Below are 16,759 nucleotides of genomic sequence, written 5' to 3' on the forward strand. Positions count from 1 at the left end.
AGAGGTTTGATACAGCAGCAATCCCACTTCTCAGAGGATTACCCCAAGGCAGCCCGGAGACTGCACCTGTGGTCGACAATAAGCCCAAGACCCCGGCTGGGGGCGGAAATGACATGATGCAAGAGGTATTAAGAAAACAAAGAGAGATGAAGGAAAAGCGCAAGGTCCTTGAGGAAGCGGGATCGGGAGCGGGATCGGGAGCGGGATCGCCGCCCGCGGCCTCAAGGCAGCCCACGCCCCCGAAACCGTCGATGATGGACGAATTGAACAGGGCCATTAGGACGCCGGGATTGAGGTCGGCGAGGGACGGCCCCGCAGCCAGGCCCGTGGAGAATCCGGCCAAGACTGGCTATCGCAGGTACGGCAACTTCGTGGACATGGACGTGACGAATGCGAAGTATGCGCTGGGTCTGGTCCAAGCTGAGGCGAACAGCAATGACAATGCCCAATCGATATACCTGGCGGGGATCAACAATATCCTGAAGAAGAAGAGGGCTGGCATCAACGGGAAGGACGACTCGGATGAGGACAGTGACAACCAGTGGTCCGATGATGAGGACATCGACTATGAGACGGTCAGGCACATGCTGGGCAAGATGATGCTGCGCGACATGTTTGCGCTCTACGCCCATGTCGTCGAGAAGGAGTTGGTCACCACCCTGACGGGCCTGGAAGAGATGGAGTCCAAGAGTGACTACAACATGGTAGGCAACGCGCTGTTCACCCTCTACTCGGAAGCTGAATGGGTCAAGGAATGCGTCCAGCTCGTCAAGGTCGCGGACAGCGTCATCCCGGACTTCATCAAGGCGCACGGCCTGCAGCGGTTGATCGATCTGTTCAGCGCAGGGTCCAAGGCATCGAGTGTCAGCAAGACGATCGGCGGCGTGAAGGGGTACACCCTCCAGAAGATCAGGACCCTGGCGGTGCTGGATTGCTTCGATGAGACCCTCGGCGACATCTACGATTGCTGCGTCTATTCCGTCGAGGTGCTCAAGTGCATCATGCTGGCCTCGCGCCTCGTCTGCGCCAGGAAGTACGAGGGCATGCTGATGGACTACTGGCAGAAGAACAAGAAGTACGATAAGCTCTGCCTGAACAGCTACAAGCACGCGGTGGGCCAGACTCTCCTCGGGCCCGTGTTCGACAAGGCCTTCGAGGATATGCAAGGATCCGACGGGCCGTTCTTCGTCCGCAAAGTCGGCGTGGACGCGAAATTCAAGCTCAGCCCGCACCTCGCGGGCTTCAGCCCCATATCCCAGTTCGGCTCCTACGGCCTCGTCTCCACCGACCTCTACGCCTGCTACGGGGAGGAGATGAAGACGTTCAACGGGCTGCAGGACCTGTACCTCCAGTACATGACCTCCCCGCCGGAGTCCGCCGTCGTCCGCTGCGTGCAGGACCGCGTCCGGCAGAGGGTCAACGACCTCGCGAGGGTGAGCGGCATGACGAAGCTGGCGGACTTCGTCGAGGGGCTGGAGGCCAAGCTCGGGTCCGACCGCTTGATGGAGCAGAAGCTCTACCTCGAGTGGATCCTGACGAACAAGGCGGTGTTGAACAAGCTCTACCCCCTCCACTCCTTCGACGACGACGGGTGCTACTACAAGGAGGCCCTGCGGGACACCGCCGCGGAGAGGGAGGGCACGGACGCCCTGGGCGGCAAGAGGTACGAAATCTTCAGCTTTATGAACACCATGAGCTTCAAGAAGCTCCACGTCCTGGTCAAGTACATCGCCGACGAGAAGGTGGACGAGATGTTCATCCAGGACCCGTCGATCGCAGAGCTTGCCTTGAAGGTGGCCTGCATGTACATCGTCGACAGCAACCTCGCGGAGTTCGCCAGGGTCGAGCAGCTGGACAGGGAGGCCGTCGCCTCGCACAGCCTGGGCGCGCACGACGCCGAGCTGTACGACAAGCTCGTCTCGAACCTCCTCGAGTCGTCCAAGGAGCTGGAGGCCATCAAGAGGAACACGAGCCCGGCCGTCGGCGCGGCGCTGGGGGCGACCATCGGCGTTAGTATCAGGCTGCCGCCGTCGGGCCCGCCGCCAGCCTCGGCCCTGCAGGAGGGGGACAGTCTGAGGCTCGCCCCGCTGTCCGTGACCGACCTGCTGACCGCCGACAGCGTGGAGGTGATCGAGAACCTATCCGCCGTCGACCCTTCGCTCGCCAACGTGGTCAACGAGCAGGTGAAGGACTCGTTGCAAGCCGGCAAGCAGATCGAGGTCCCGTCCATGACCCCGCTGGAAGCGCAAGCCATGACCCTGACCTACATCGAGAAGGACATCGAGCATGTGAAGCAGATGATGAGCAGCGGCATATCCGACGCGGACAAGGAATCGATCGTGAAGGGGATCGAGGTCAAGCTCGAGGACTGCGGGAAAAATCTCGGGTCCATCCAAGGCATGTACACACAGTCGGAGCAGCTGTTCGACCGCATCAAGGCTCTCTACGACGCGGAGAAAACGAAGGATCCGAGCTCGGCCACCACCACGACGCTGCACAACCTCACAGTGCAGGCCAGCGCGAAGTTATCCGACATCAAGGACTTCGTGGACGGGGCTAAGCACCAGGTCGCCAGTGTCGAGAAGCTCAAGTCGGACGTGATGTCCTCGCTGAGCTTTTCGTTCTGCACCTCGGAGCAGCTCCGCGCCGACACGTTCGTCGTTTCCGTGCAGAACCTGTTGAAGGAAGCGGATGCTACTCTCCGGCTTCTCAAAGACGATGATGCGGAGGCCGTGAAGATCGAGGCCTTGGCCCATCACACCCCTCCTGCCTCGCCTCGTCCTACTCCCCCTGCCTCGCCTCGTCCTACTCCCCCTGCCTCGCCTCGTCCTACTCCCCCCGCTTCTCCTCGTCCTGCTTCTCCTCTTCATCCCACTCCCCCCGCCTCTCCTCGTCCTACTCCCCCTGCTCCTCTTCATCCCACTCCCCCTGCTCCTCACCCTCCCACTGGTTCTTCTTCGACCTACACCCCGCCTTTCACCCTGCCGCCAGCACCAGCACCAGTAGCGCCAGCCGCCATGGGACCGCTGCCCGGGGCGCCGCTGGACCCGTTGCAGGTGCAGCTCGTGCTCCACCGGATGGTGGCCGACATCAGCGCCATCATGCAGTACCAGGTCACCAACGTGCAGAGGCTGGTGGAGAAGGAGGTCGTGGTGGAGAAGGATCTCGCCGACCTGAAGAGCGGCAAGTACCAGGGCAAGCCGCTCTACGGCGCGGCGGTGTCATCCAAGCTGGAGGGCCGGGCGGCTGCGCACAAGCCTCGCAAGTAGCTCCCAGTACAGCAGCCCTCCCCTCTCGTTCACCCGCTCGTGGAGGACCACCAGCACGGCAATCACCTGGATGGTGAAGATGGAGAGGAGGAACAGCGCGAGGAAGCGGGTGGTGGACGGCGTGATCCGCGCCTGCGTCACGAAGCACGGCGGCGCCCTCGCCTGGTGCCCCCTGTTCATGATTGTGTGTTGCTGGCGATGGTTGGGTGGTTGGGCCGTTTGCTTTTATTTTATACATGAAGACCGTCCATGACTCACGTTGCCGCTGGGACGAGCAGGGAGCGGGCCGTGCCGTCCTGCCCCTTCCTCTTCCTCCCCTTCCTCCCCTTCCTCCCCACCGCCGCGGCCTCCTCGTCCTCGTCCTCCTCGTCGTCCTCCTCCAGCCCCTCCCCGGGGCCCGGCCCGTTGGCGCGCTTCTCCAGCTCCGCCTCCGCCTCCGCCGGCGACGCCCCCTGCTGCAGGTGGGGGGTGATGCTGATGGTGACGTTGGGGTCGGGCCCGCTGACGAAGGTGCTGTGCTGCTGCCCGTCCATCTTCATCCACGCGTCGTAGCGGTGGGGGTCGACGGTCTTGCCCCGCATGAACGCGATGCTGGTGTAGACGTTGACGAGCAGGTCGGCGCAGATGCGGATGAAGAGGAAGTCCACCTGGGAGAGCATGACGAAGAGCGAGAAGACCCCCATGACGCAGCAGTAGAGCGTCCAGACCTGCGTGATGATGATGCACGTCATCTTCGAGTAGGGGAGGAACTTGGTCTTGTGGTCCTGGATGGTGTTCTGGATCCACGGCATGATCGCGTCCCCGACGAAGGCGTTGATCGCCGTCGAGACGAAGGTGAACACCGCGATGCAGCTCCACTTGTACCACGTGTCCAGCTCCACCCCCATCACCTTGGAGTGCTTCCCGGGGCCGAACTTCATGAAGTGCGAGTCCATCACCCCCAGCTCCGAGAAGATGGCCAGCACCATCGTCATCCACGTCATCAGCACCACCGACGTCAGCCGCTTGTCCTCGAAGAAGCGGTTGATCAGCTCCATCGCTGTCCGATCGTCCCCCCTCCCGCCCTGCCCCGCCGCCCGTTAACTACCCGTGGGGGGGCCGGAGGATGAAACACTGTACGCCGCGCTGGCCTCGGCGCACTCCCGCAGCACGCACGACTCCTTGGAGATGGCCGCCAGCGTCGACCGCGGCACGTGCACCATGCTGCACACCCGCTGGATCACGATGTTGCACACGTTGTCCTTGATCTCCGGCCCCAGGTGGCTCCCCGAGCACCTCACCGCCGCGCAGAACTGCGTCAGCACGTCCTCCGCCGGCAGGTAGCGCTTCGGCCCCCGGTAGTTGAGCTGCGCCATGCCCCCTCCCCCCATCTGCGTCGATAGCGTCGCCAGCCCGCCCGCCTGCATCTCGTTGATCGCCCCGTTCAGGAACGCCTTCTGCTCCGGCGTCATGCACCCGAACGGCAGGATCGCCATGTTGCAGTCCTTGAGCGGCGCCAGCCCCGTCTTCGTCACGCAGAGCGACACCGGCGTCGTCATGAAGGTGCACAGGGTGTGCGTGATCGGGTCGTTGATCTCCACCGTGCAAGAGTTGCACATGTACAGCAGCATCCCCCGCAGCGCCTCCCCCCGCAGGAACATCTCCACGAACCGGTCCATGATCTCCCCGCAGTGCTCCGACGGGTCCACCTCCCCCTCCTCCCCCTCCTCCACCGGCTCGTGCTTCGACTCCTCCGCCATCCCCCTCTGTCCCCGCCTCCCTCCCTCCCTCCCGGACCATGGCAGTTGGCGTTTGTTTTTTTTTAATGATCCGCTCTACACCCAGGATGCATATGCTGGGGGGGTATTTAGAAGCCGGAACCCGGCGAAAGTTCATATGCATTCTAGCAGTTGTCGTGCAGCTCCTCCAGCCGGTCGTGGATGATCCCGACGGCCAGGTTCAGGTGCGTCCGGAGGTGGTTGCAGGCCCTCTGGAAGCTCTCCACGTGCGGTGTCCCCGGCAGCGACAGCCTCCGGCAGCAGATGTCGTAGTACCGCAGCAGCGACTTGGCGCTGTTGTAGCACGCCATGTAGGAGCGGTAGGACATCGCCATCCCCCGGTTCACCTCCCTCTGCATGTCCTGGTTCCGCTTGGCAAAGTGCGAGAGCATCCCCCCGTCCCCCGTGAAGGCGTCCATCGCCTGCGCGAACTCCAGGTCCAGCGCCGGCACGGGGCCCGGGACCCTGCACGCCCCCTGCGGCCCCAGCAGCGCCTCCGACGCCTGCCTGATCGCCGCCTGGTAGTGCAGCACGTTCAGCTCCACGTCCGGGTGCAGCCCCGCCAGCCTCCTCCGGTAGATGTCGGCCAGCCTGCTCGCGACGCTGAGCCTCTGCTGGCACGACGCCCTCGCCAGCGGGTTGTCCGGCACCTGCCTCTCGGCCAGGAAGCGGAGCACGTGCTCGAGCTCCTTCCGCAGCCCGCCTCCCCCGGGCTCCTCCCTCGCCCTGGTGCTGAGCAGCGTCCTCGCCAGCCCCAGCACCTCGGGCTCCGCCGCCTCCTCCCCGTCCCTCCAGCCCTCCAGCCCGCCACCGTCCCCGGCCTGCAGCAGGGCGGAGAAGGCCTTCCGCATAGCCTGCACCTCCGCCACGATCCTCCCGGCCTTGGCGCCCACGAGCTTGATCTCGGGGCTGTTGTCCGCCAGGCCCAGCTCTCCACCAGCCTGTCCAGCACCCTCGTCTCCAGCGTGCAGAACAGCTGCTGCGGCGCCATCCCCATCCCCGACGCCTGCAGCGCCAGCGCGGCCCAGCACTTCTCCAGCCCGTTGGCCATCGCCACGAACACCTCCGCCTCCGTGGAGATGGAGGAGCGCAGCGCCCCGGCCTTCTCCCGCTTGGCGTTCTCCCCCATCGGCCGCTCGTGGATGGCCGCCAGCCTCTGCACCGACCGGTGGATGCGGTGGATGCTGTCCCCCGCCCCGACCAGGTGCAGGTCCCGCGCCCTCACCAGCTCCCCGACCCCCATCCTCTCCGCCTCCTCCGCCCGGAACTCCGACAGCAGCTGCAGGAACCGCCGGCACTGGCTCGCCTGGTTCTGGTGGTAGCGCACCAGCGACTCGTCGTCCATCGCCAGCAGCCCGTCCACGTGCCTCTCGTGCAGCTGGAAGAACATCCCCCGCCGCTCGATCAGCGCGTCCAGCCTCTCCCGCATCCCGAGGAGGTCCTCCCGCAGCCCCTCGGCCACGATCTCCTGCCTCAGCGCCCGGTCCACCCGCGCCTTGCAGGCGTACGGCGTGCTGCTCCGCTGCGGGAACGTGCCCTCCAGCTCCGAGCACGCCGCATCCATCCTCGCCATCAGGCCCACCACCTCATCGTCGTACGAGCCCCCCGTCCTCGCCCACACCCCCGCGTGGCTCTTGATCGGGCTCCTTATCCTGGGCTCGGCGCTTGGTTCTTTTGGCTCTGTTGGCTCTATTGGCTCTATTGGCTCTGTTGGCTCTATTGGCTCTATTGGCTCTATTGGCTCTATTGGCTCTATTGGCTCTATTGGCTCTATTGGCTCCTCAGTGGTTGGCTCTTTGGTGATTTGTTCAGGGATTGGCTCAGCCTGGATTGGCTCGTCCAGCTCGCCCTCGACAATCTCGCCGATGGCCATGCTCTGCAGCTCCCGCAGCGACTGCTCGATGTCCTCCGTCACCGCCACCGTCCGCAGCAGCTCCACGCGGCTCTGCAGGAGCAGCTGCCGGGCGGCTTGGCCCTCCGGCCCTCCCGCGGAGGCGGCCTGGCTCTGGGCCTCGATCGCCGCGTGCAGCGCCGACTCCCTCCCCCGCTGCTCCCTGAGCCTCTCCTCCATGCTCCCCAGCTCCTCCGACCACGCCCCCGGCATGGTTTCCGGCCAGGGGGCCCGGGTGACATAAATACGGATTGCGCGCCGTGCGCCGAATAACTATAAAGCCTCCCGCCCCCCGGGCCGGCGGCAACTCCGGGCCATGGATGCCGCCGCCCAGCTCTACGTCCAGCAGCACCACCTCGAGCAGAACCTCCAGCACCAGAGGCAGCAGCAGCAGCAGGCCCAGCGCCCGGCCTACCGCCCCTGCTGGCTCTGCAGGTACTACTCCGCCTCCTGCCCCTACATGCGCGAGATCATCGAGTACGTCAACGACTCGGCGCTCAACATCGCCGAGGAGGAGATCGTCGAGCAGGTCTACACCATCATAGCGAGCAAGTGGCCGCAGGAGAACGTCTCCCGCGAGGCCATCCGCACCCACTTCACCCAGCACTCCGTCTCCCAGAACCTCATCTTCGCCAGGAACGTCCGCGACATGAACCACCTCGTCAACATCGTCCGCGCCGGCGTCACCACCGTCGAGATGCACACGGGCAACATGGTCGTCGACGACAGGATGGCCAAGCTCTACCTCAGCATCGTCTCGCAGATCACCGCCATCTTCAAGAACGACGGCAAGAGGCCCGCCCTCTCGGACAAGGCCAAGGCGGGCGGCGAGAAGGCCGCCGCCTCCAACCGCCCGGACGAGGCCTAGCGCGCGCCCCACTCAGACCCTCGGCGTGAAGGCGATCGGCACGATCCCCTCCTCCGTCACCGTCCCCCGCCGCTTCTTCCCCGGGTGCAGGTCCTGCGGCCCGCAGGCCCCCTGCACCGCCAGCTCGATCTTGAACGGCACGCTGCTGAACAGCGTCCGGTTCGAGCTCCGCACCGCCTTGAACAGCATGCTCGGCGTCGTCCGGCACGGCGTCAGCATCACGAACTCGGGCACGTTGCCCAGCTGCAGCACCTCCGTCACGTACCGGCTGCAGAAGGTGCGGTCCGGCGGGTTCCGGCTGATCAGCGGCAGGATCGCCAGGTACATCCCCAGCCCGTCGAACCCCACGTTGTGCGCCGCCCGCAGCCGGCAGTGCCGGTACATCGCCTGGTAGTCCCTGTCCTCCACCGTGAACGTCTCGATGCGGTAGTGCGGGTTCGCGTACGTCCGGTTCCGGAAGAACACCGTCTCCCCCGCGTACACCGAGCTCGCCATCCCGTCCTCGAAGCGGATCTCCACGTGCACGTACGGCGGGTCGAACCACGACACCAGCCGGTTCATGAAGTGGTCGTTGGGCTGCGCCTGGTAGAAGAGTAGCTGTACTATCCTCGTCTGCGGCATGCTGCGGGGCTGCGAGGTACGGAGAGGTACGGAGAGGGGGGCTTTGGGACTACCTTTTCTCCTTTTTCATTAAATATTGGACTATACCACGATTACCATGATTACGCCCCTGCCCCTCACCTCGCCGACTGGTCGCGGATCACCTTCCACAGGCTGCCGGAGCTCAGGTTCACCTGCGAGGGCTTGGCCTCGGAGCGGCTCGTCTCCGCCAGCCTCCTCAGGCTCTGGTTGATCGACTCCTTCGAGGAGAGGCTGATCTCCTTCGCCGCCGACGCCTGCTTGGGGGCCGCCGGCGCCTGCTTGGGGGCCGCCGGCGCCTGCTTCCCCGCCTGCTTCCCCGACGCCTTGGCGGGCACCGGGGCGGGCTCGGTGGCCTTGCTGCTGATGCGGCTCTTGGCCTGGTAGCGGCCGCCGCAGTTCTGCTTCAGGTTCCTCTCGATCATCGCCTGCAGGTCGCGCTTGCTGACCGCCGCGGGGGAGGGCGGGGAGGCCCGCTCCTCGTCGGAGCTGTAGTCCTCCCACGCCACGCTCTTGGGCCCGTCCTCCGGGGGCGGGGGCTCGTCCTCCATGATCTCGATGCCGTCGCGGAAGTCCAGTGTGTCCGCGATGCCGTAGTTCGCGGGGGGGTGGTAGGGGGAGCTGAAGCCGCCCGCGACTACCGCGCGGGAGGGCGCGCCAAGGGCCGACGAGGCCATGGAGCGGTAGTGGTTCGCCTGGGCGTAGGGGTCGGCGAAGGGCTGTGCGGCGGAGCCGGTGGAGGTGGCGTGCCCGTACACATCGGATGGGGGCCTTCGCGACATTTCTCCTTCCCCCCACCCCCCGCGATACGCTTAAATAAGCGCCGCCGCGCGCGTCGATGGGCGGGTCGGGTAAAGGCCCCGCCCTCCCCGACCTTCACACCGCCGCGCAGTCGTAGCGGTAGTTGTTCATGATCCCGTAGAGGAGGAGGTTCAGCGAGACCGCGATCCCCAGGTAGCTCACCACCGTGTACGCCAGCCGCTCGGACACGCCGCCCTGATCACTGCCCATGCCCTCTCCCGCGCCTCACCGCCAGTGCCCCCACGCTAAATACACCGTCACCAACAGGAAGGTGTTGCAGACGGCGTACAGCACCCGGCACTCCACCACGTGCTCCATCACCCGCTTGCTCCCCGTGTGGTAGCCCACGATCATAAACTCGAGCAGGATCTTGAAGATGAAGATGAAGATCACCCCGTCGATGTCCTGCCGCAGCTTCGCCCACACGAACATCCACAGCAGCAGCACCACCATCCCGCACAGCGTCCGCGCCAGCGACTGCAGCCCGTTCTCCTCCCCCTCCCGCGGCGCGATCACCACCTCCACCTGCGCCCCGATGATGTAGGCCAGCAGGACGCACGAGTCCAGCTGCCGCGGGAAGCACACGAAGGAGATGATCGCGAAGTTGCAGAACACCATGCACACCGAGAAGCAGAAGACCCAGTGCGTGTGGTCCTGCAGCGACTCCCCGCAGTAGTCGTCGTCGGGCGAGATCTTGCTGCAGTGGTGGCTGCTCTCGGGTAGCTTCAGGAACGTGTAGATCACGTAGATCGTCAGGAGCATCACCGCGCTCAGCCCCACCGTCAGCGGGTTCAGCCGGTACAGGAACAGCCGGTTCCCCCCGTCCACCGCCACCCCGTCCAGCATGTGCACGGGCATGCTGTCCCCTCCCATCACCACGTAGGTCGCGTTGCCCGAGAGCAGCTGCTGCACCGTCGTGGGCGAGAGCTTCGTGTCGTACAGCGCCACCTCGGGCCCCACCACCTTGGACGTCAGCGCCAGGAACACGATCGCCACCACCGCCTGCAGCATCACGAAGGCGAGCGTGAAGGCCATGGTGTTGTCTCCTCCCCGCGGCCCCCGCCCCGCTTTACTAGGGCCGTCAGACCATGCCGAGACAACCGTCCTTCCGGCAGCTCATCGGCGTCACCGCCACGTGACTCTGCACGAAGAGCAGCCCGAAGATGAGCACCGTCGTCAGCACCAGCGTCTGCTTGTTCTCGAAGTTGGCGTCGATCACCATGCTCAGCACCACGCAGAGCAGCACCAGCACGCTGCACACCACCGACAGGATCCTCCGCCACGACGTCGACATCAGGTAGAAGAACAGGCACACCACCGCCAGCCCCGGCAGGTGCCGCGTCAGCGACAGCGTCCCGTTCGAGACGATCACCGACACGCCCGAGCCCGCCAGCAGCGTCGCCCCCGCCGCCGCCAGCAGCGACCGCCTCGGCCTCCCCGCCTCCATCCCGTGGAACACCATCGTCGCCGACAGCAGCGGCAGCGCCGACAGGATCGCCAGGTTCAGCGCGAACACGTTCCCCCGCCCCTCCAGCAGGCACGTCGCCGCGATCACCAGCGTGAAGGAGAGCACGTACCCCGTCCTCACCAGCTCCGGGCTCCGCACGTCCTCCAGCCCCAGGCTCCCGCACACCGACGCCGCCGGGCTGTCCCCCAGGTCCTTCGAGGAGGAAGCGCTGATCTTGTCCGAGGCCGGCACCGTCCTCGCCTGGTACCGCGCCGCCACCCCCCTCACCTGCAGCCCTGACCCCGGCGCCTCCCCTCCTGCCGAGGGCGGCGAAAGCAGCCCCAGCGCCAGGCCCACTGTTTGCTGCTGCGATCCCTGAGACTGCGCCGGCCCGCTGATCGGCAGGCGGAAGCCGGCACGGGCCCGCCCCACCAGGCTCACGTCGAAAGTGTCGCTTTTCGAAGCACCGTTTTTTGCCTCGTTCGGCAACGTTGCTGACTCCATCGGTGCCGCTCGGCCGTCCCGCTGCCTCGTTTGCGCCGCGCGCTCGCCCCTCATATATCAGGGGTGGGGCGCGAGGATTTCCTCCTTGTAAGCAGATCCGAGTTTTGTAGGTGTGACGGTGGGTGCCTTCGAAGCATATCCCAGAACCCCACTCACAGGCATCCGGAACCCCTGCCGGGCCCGCCCCACCAACGAGACATCAAACGCTGAACCGTTACCCCCGTTACCCATCCCGCCATTTTTTGGCTCCGACCTGCCCGTCCCGTCGCTGTCCTCGCCGCGGTAAAGGCTCTCCATCGCTCGCTGCACCCCGCCGTGCTCCGTTACGCAGGTCTGGGTGGGCCACATATATCAGTGAAGGGCATCCGGCAGATCAAAGGTGGGGTGGAGTTCGTGTTTCACGACTCGTATGGTAAACAAGGAAGTCCATCGCGGCAGAAGTAAAGTGTGGAAGAGGATGCGGCGCAAGCAAAGTACAAGTGCGCGGAATGGCAAGAGGGATTATGGAACGGAATCTGTGTGTGTTCGTGTTCTTATTACAATGTTTTTTATACAAGGTATTAATTCACAAATTAGTTACACACCGCCTACGTGCCCACTAAACACTTATTCCGCCAGTGGTATCATGACAGCATGGGAAGATTCATGTACAGGAGCGACTGGAAGTTGTTCAACATTCTGGTCTACCTCTACATACAGCGGAGTCACATCAGGACTTGCAATTGACAATGCTTATACATTACCGAATTATGATTGTGGTTCAAGTTCGTGTAAGACCACAACCACCTACTGGTACATAGATATGCTTACGGAGCGAAGTATTCAGCACGTAAGGATATGGGGAAGGACGGATTGTTGTTTTTCAAGGGATTCTAATCTTTTAGTCTACATAGGTAATGATCCAAGTACTGCGAACATTGTGAATAATGATTATTGTGGTACAACTGGCACCCTCGGTGGTATCGGTTGGGCTGTTAGTATGGAATGTAACTTGCGTGGAAGGTATCTATGGGTTTACAAGGTATACGGTACAGCGGATGTACAAAATTGGGTAGATATCGCAATCAATGGATGTAATTCATGTCCGTTAGGGAACGTGACCACGGGAACCGGATCGAATTCTTTAAGTAGCTGTGTTACACCAACTCAGAATAGTGTTGCACTTTGTGCAATCGGTTCATATGCCGATGATGGAAATAGCGTCTATTCCAATGCATATCAGGCATTTGCAAATCTTTTGCAAAAGATTTAGGGTTTAGGGTTTAGGGTTTAGGGTTTAGGGTTTAGGAGCGCCGGTTATTTCAGGCAGCGCCGGTTATTTCAGGCAGCGCCGGTTATTCAGGCAGCGCCGGTTATTTCAGGCAGCGCCGGTTATTTCAGGCAGCGCCGGTTATTTCAGGCAGCGCCGGTTATTTCAGGCAGCGCCGGTTATTTCAGGCAGCGCCGGTTATTTCAGGCAGCGCCGGTTATTTCAGGCAGCGCCGGTTATTTCAGGCAGCGCCGGTTATTTCAGGCAGCGCCGGTTATTTCAGGCAGCGCCGGTTATTTCAGGCAGCGCCGGTTATTTCAGGCAGCGCCGGTTATTTCAGGCAGCGCCGGTTATTTCAGGCAGCGCCGGTTATTTCAGGCAGCGCCGGTTATTTCAGGCAGCGCCGGTTATTTCAGGCAGCGCCGGTTATTTCAGGCAGCGCCGGTTATTTCAGGCACCATGGCTGCACGCGTGGTGTAGGGGAAGCTGCCAGGGCGCCAAGGAAGCTCAGGCAGCGCCGGTTATTTCAGGCAGCGCCGGTTATTTCAGGCAGCGCCGGTTATTTCAGGCAGCGCCGGTTATTTCAGGCACCATGGCTGCACGCGTGGTGTAGGGGAAGCTGCCAGGGCGCCAAGGAAGCTGCAAGCGAGAGGTTTGTATACTTCAAATAGCTTTCTAAGTATGGTTCTTCAGTATGATGAAAATGTTCGCAACCTGCTGTATCGGAGATCATGCCAATACACGCAGAGCGGACTTGTGGATGCCTCTGTCCTCGAAGCTGATCTCGTCGAGAGGGTGAAGAGCTTCGCGAAGCGTTATCCGAACAGCAGGACAGCCCAGGCTTGCAAGGCTGTGGAGGGATGCACCCCCGACGCTATCGCAGAAGCCATCCGCTCGACATGTCAGCAGGCACGACGTGAGCTTCTGCAAGAAGCGATGACTGGATGGAGTGACGCATCCAGAGAGTGGTTTATGCAGCAGATTGAGGAAGCCAAGAAGGAGAAGGTCGAGACATACACCGCCTCAGCAGGCAACGAGGTAACTTCCTTCATCTCCATGACTCTCCTGGGCATCTCCTCGGTGTATGTCAACCATGAAGAAAAGCTGAAGAAGAAATTTGAAGAGATCGGACTGATCGTAGACTCAGTGCAAGAGAGTAAAGCAATCATGTGGAAGGCTCCGTATAGACCCGAGATAGCGAGTGCTGAGGAGATCCCGGTGACTGTTTCCTTCCTCCGCAATGCACAAGCGGAGAAGCTCTGGCAGGGAAGAGAGGACTTCGCGATCGATGGTCGCAAGTTCACAGCTGTACATGTGAGCATCGTGCACGATCGATCTTTCAAGATTCGAGCCAAGAGAGGACCCTGGGGCAAAGGGGGCAGCTTGGCAGAGCTGACTCACCTGCTAACCTTGGGCGGCATGACAACGGCTGAGATAGCTGCCGTCTATCGCTATCAGCTGCTGCGCCAGTCCCTTGCAGCGGTCCAACTCCAGCCGCTGGCAGGCATGCTGGTCGCTGGGGCGCCAGGACAGCAAGTCCACAAAGGCTTAGGTCAGAAAGGCTTCATCGCTGTAGGGGCCAACGTCATCTGGAGACAGAGGGAGGTGGAGTGGATCGTCTCCTCGAGCTGCCCAGAGGCGAATGATACAGCATTTCGAGCTTTCCGAGAGAGCGAAGCGATGGAGGGAGTACACCTGACTCTGTTCAGCGAGGACCCGAAGATCAGAGAGGCGCTCGCAGTCGAGTTGACAGCTGATCGCTTTGTGTCCAGAAATAAGTTGAAGAAGGCATCAAGGATGCAGAAGAAGGCAGGCGGCAAGGACGGCAAGGAGATCAAGATCATCATCAAGTCGACGGCGGCATCTGGTCGCTTCACGAGGAAGGAGATGGAGGGGCTGTGCAACGGCGGCAACACGTCTATCGCAAGAGTCAAGAGAGTCTTGTTGGAGATCGCTAACAGGCTCGAGATCAACGTTGAAGGCATCGACATGGAGGAGGATTTGAACACCAAGTCCTGGAACGGGTCCAAGCTATGCATCCTCCTCGGCTCCACGGAGGATGCTCGACGCATGATGAAGGAGCTGCCCTTCTATCTCGAAGGCGCAGCAACCAAGCTCGAAGCAGTCGGCTTCGACAAGGAGCCTGACTCTGAGGCGGCTGGTCAGCGGGGCACCAGCGACGCAGCGCAGCGACAGGAGGAGAGCGAGGGAGAGTGGCTGGAGTTTACAGACCTGGAGAGGATCACAATGGAGGCAGCATCTCCGTCAAGCCAAGAGGACATGCAGCTCGTCAGCGAGCTGTCAGCAGTCATCGAAGATGCAGCTTCTTTGAACGAGGCAGGGACGAGCGAGCCGATCAAGCTGGTCCTGGACAAGGCCGTTGGCAACCTCCACGACACCTTCTACTCTCCGGGGAGCCTGGAGTTCATGTCGCTGGGAGAGTGGGCGAAGATGCCAGAGGAGCAGGGAGTGGGACGCAACGCGCTCAAGGAGAAGCTGGGGAAGTGGCTGCAGAGCAAGCGCTGGACTCGCGTGCAAGGAGAGAGCAAGAAGGCAAGGAGGGGCAGCGCGTTCTCGCCACGGGCAACGGCAGCTGCTGAGCTTGAGCAGGAGGCGGAGAGCGACGACATAGAGCGTCGATCTCTTAGCCTCCTGTTCATAGCACTGAGTAAATTCGCAGAGATGCATGTGCTGGCCTGCTCGCTGAAGGTGGACAAGAAGGACCGACTGCGAGTGGAGATGAGGGAAGATGACGAAGAAGAGGAAGACATGGAGGAAGAGCAAGGCGAGGGCGAGGAAGAAGACGGGGCGAGCCCGTACCGAGCTTGAGCTGAGCCCAAGGTAAGGAGAGAAGGTAGGAGGCGACCGAAGGCCAAGGTGAGGAGAGGCAACTCTCCTGACTGAGGCTGAGGAAGCCAAGAGAAGACAGCAGAAGTAGAGAGTAGAAAGACGCCTCAGAAGCAGGGTTCGCATTGTAGGCCGTGTACTCCCAGTGCTCGAGCGCCTCTTTAGACTAGGATCAAATTGCACAAGCCCACAACGAGGCCGAGCAACATTCTAGCATTCTAATAAACTCACATAATTAGGGTTTAGGGTTTAGGGTTTAGGGTTTAGGGTTTAGGGTTTAGGGTTTAGGGTTTAGGGTTTAGGGCCGGTTATTTCAGGCACCATGGCTGCACGCGTGGTGTAGGGGAAGCTGCCAGGGCGCCAAGGAAGCTGCAAGCGAGAGGTTTGTATACTTCAAATAGCTTTCTAAGTATGGTTCTTCAGTATGATGAAAATGTTCGCAACCTGCTGTATCGGAGATCATGCCAATACACGCAGAGCGGACTTGTGGATGCCTCTGTCCTCGAAGCTGATCTCGTCGAGAGGGTGAAGAGCTTCGCGAAGCGTTATCCGAACAGCAGGACAGCCCAGGCTTGCAAGGCTGTGGAGGGATGCACCCCCGACGCTATCGCAGAAGCCATCCGCTCGACATGTCAGCAGGCACGACGTGAGCTTCTGCAAGAAGCGATGACTGGATGGAGTGACGCATCCAGAGAGTGGTTTATGCAGCAGATTGAAGAAGCCAAGAAGGAGAAGGTCGAGACATACACCGTCTCAGCAGGCAACGAGGTGACTTCCTTCATCTCCATGACTCTCCTGGGCATCTCCTCGGTGTATGTCAACCATGAAGAAAAGCTGAAGAAGAAATTTGAAGAGATCGGACTGATCGTAGACTCAGTGCAAGAGAGTAAAGCAATCATGTGGAAGGCTCCGTATAGACCCGAGATAGCGAGTGCTGAGGAGATCCCGGTGACTGTTTCCTTCCTCCGCAATGCACAAGCGGAGAAGCTCTGGCAGGGAAGAGAGGACTTCGCGATCGATGGTCGCAAGTTCACAGCTGTACATGTGAGCATCGTGCACGATAGATCTTTCAAGATTCGAGCCAAGAGAGGACCCTGGGGCAAAGGGGGCAGCTTGGCAGAGCTGACTCACCTGCTAACCTTGGGCGGCATGACAACGGCTGAGATAGCTGCCGTCTATCGCTATCAGCTGCTGCGCCAGTCCCTTGCAGCGGTCCAACTCCAGCCGCTGGCAGGCATGCTGGTCGCTGGGGCGCCAGGACAGCAAGTCCACAAAGGCTTAGGTCAGAAAGGCTTCATCGCTGTAGGGGCCAACGTCATCTGGAGACAGAGGGAGGTGGAGTGGATCGTCTCCTCGAGCTGCCCAGAGGCGAATGATACAGCATTTCGAGCTTTCCGAGAGAGCGAAGCGATGGAGGGAGTACACCTGACTCTGTTCAGCGAGGACCCGAAGATCAGAGAGGCGCTCGCAGTCGAGTGACAGCTGAT

General features: G+C 61.7%; 7 protein-coding genes across 7 annotated transcripts; 3 read left to right on the top strand and 4 right to left on the bottom strand.

The window, feature by feature from the left end:
• Nucleotides 1-254: 254 nt before the first annotated feature.
• On the top strand, nucleotides 255-4,352 carry GUITHDRAFT_146771 (hypothetical protein; the record flags this gene model as incomplete). The annotated part of the gene is made up of 5 exons (XM_005822024.1): nucleotides 255-3,265; nucleotides 3,324-3,453; nucleotides 3,731-3,779; nucleotides 3,822-3,883; nucleotides 4,011-4,352. 5 exons carry the CDS (start codon nucleotides 255-257, stop codon nucleotides 4,350-4,352), a joined length of 3,594 nt encoding a protein of 1,197 aa, XP_005822081.1.
• On the bottom strand, nucleotides 4,349-4,927 carry GUITHDRAFT_118755 (hypothetical protein; the record flags this gene model as incomplete). Its single annotated transcript, XM_005822025.1, has 1 exon — nucleotides 4,349-4,927. One exon carries the CDS (start codon nucleotides 4,925-4,927, stop codon nucleotides 4,349-4,351), a length of 579 nt encoding a protein of 192 aa, XP_005822082.1.
• Nucleotides 4,928-5,151: 224 nt separating this feature from the next.
• Nucleotides 5,152-7,130, bottom strand: GUITHDRAFT_118756 (hypothetical protein; the record flags this gene model as incomplete). The annotated part of the gene is made up of 2 exons (XM_005822026.1): nucleotides 5,152-5,907; nucleotides 5,964-7,130. 2 exons carry the CDS (start codon nucleotides 7,128-7,130, stop codon nucleotides 5,152-5,154), a joined length of 1,923 nt encoding a protein of 640 aa, XP_005822083.1.
• A 103-nt stretch (nucleotides 7,131-7,233) lies between these two features.
• Nucleotides 7,234-7,785, top strand: GUITHDRAFT_118757 (hypothetical protein; the record flags this gene model as incomplete). Its single annotated transcript, XM_005822027.1, has 1 exon — nucleotides 7,234-7,785. The coding sequence occupies one exon, from the start codon at nucleotides 7,234-7,236 to the stop codon at nucleotides 7,783-7,785; it is 552 nt and encodes a 183-aa protein (XP_005822084.1).
• A 12-nt stretch (nucleotides 7,786-7,797) lies between these two features.
• Nucleotides 7,798-8,406, bottom strand: GUITHDRAFT_118758 (hypothetical protein; the record flags this gene model as incomplete). The annotated part of the gene is made up of 1 exon (XM_005822028.1): nucleotides 7,798-8,406. One exon carries the CDS (start codon nucleotides 8,404-8,406, stop codon nucleotides 7,798-7,800), a length of 609 nt encoding a protein of 202 aa, XP_005822085.1.
• Nucleotides 8,407-8,522: 116 nt separating this feature from the next.
• Nucleotides 8,523-11,176, bottom strand: GUITHDRAFT_118759 (hypothetical protein; the record flags this gene model as incomplete). Its single annotated transcript, XM_005822029.1, has 3 exons — nucleotides 8,523-9,195; nucleotides 9,455-10,292; nucleotides 10,327-11,176. The coding sequence occupies 3 exons, from the start codon at nucleotides 11,174-11,176 to the stop codon at nucleotides 8,523-8,525; spliced, it is 2,361 nt and encodes a 786-aa protein (XP_005822086.1).
• Nucleotides 11,177-14,339: 3,163 nt separating this feature from the next.
• Nucleotides 14,340-15,680, top strand: GUITHDRAFT_155591 (hypothetical protein; the record flags this gene model as incomplete). The annotated part of the gene is made up of 2 exons (XM_005822030.1): nucleotides 14,340-15,525; nucleotides 15,576-15,680. A coding segment is annotated over exon 1 (832 nt), but the record flags the coding sequence as incomplete, so codon positions are not given.
• Between the last annotated feature and the right edge of the window lie 1,079 nt (nucleotides 15,681-16,759).

Source organism: Guillardia theta (genome assembly GCF_000315625.1).
Source record: "Guillardia theta CCMP2712 unplaced genomic scaffold GUITHscaffold_133, whole genome shotgun sequence".
Taxonomy (NCBI): domain Eukaryota; class Cryptophyceae; order Pyrenomonadales; family Geminigeraceae; genus Guillardia; species Guillardia theta.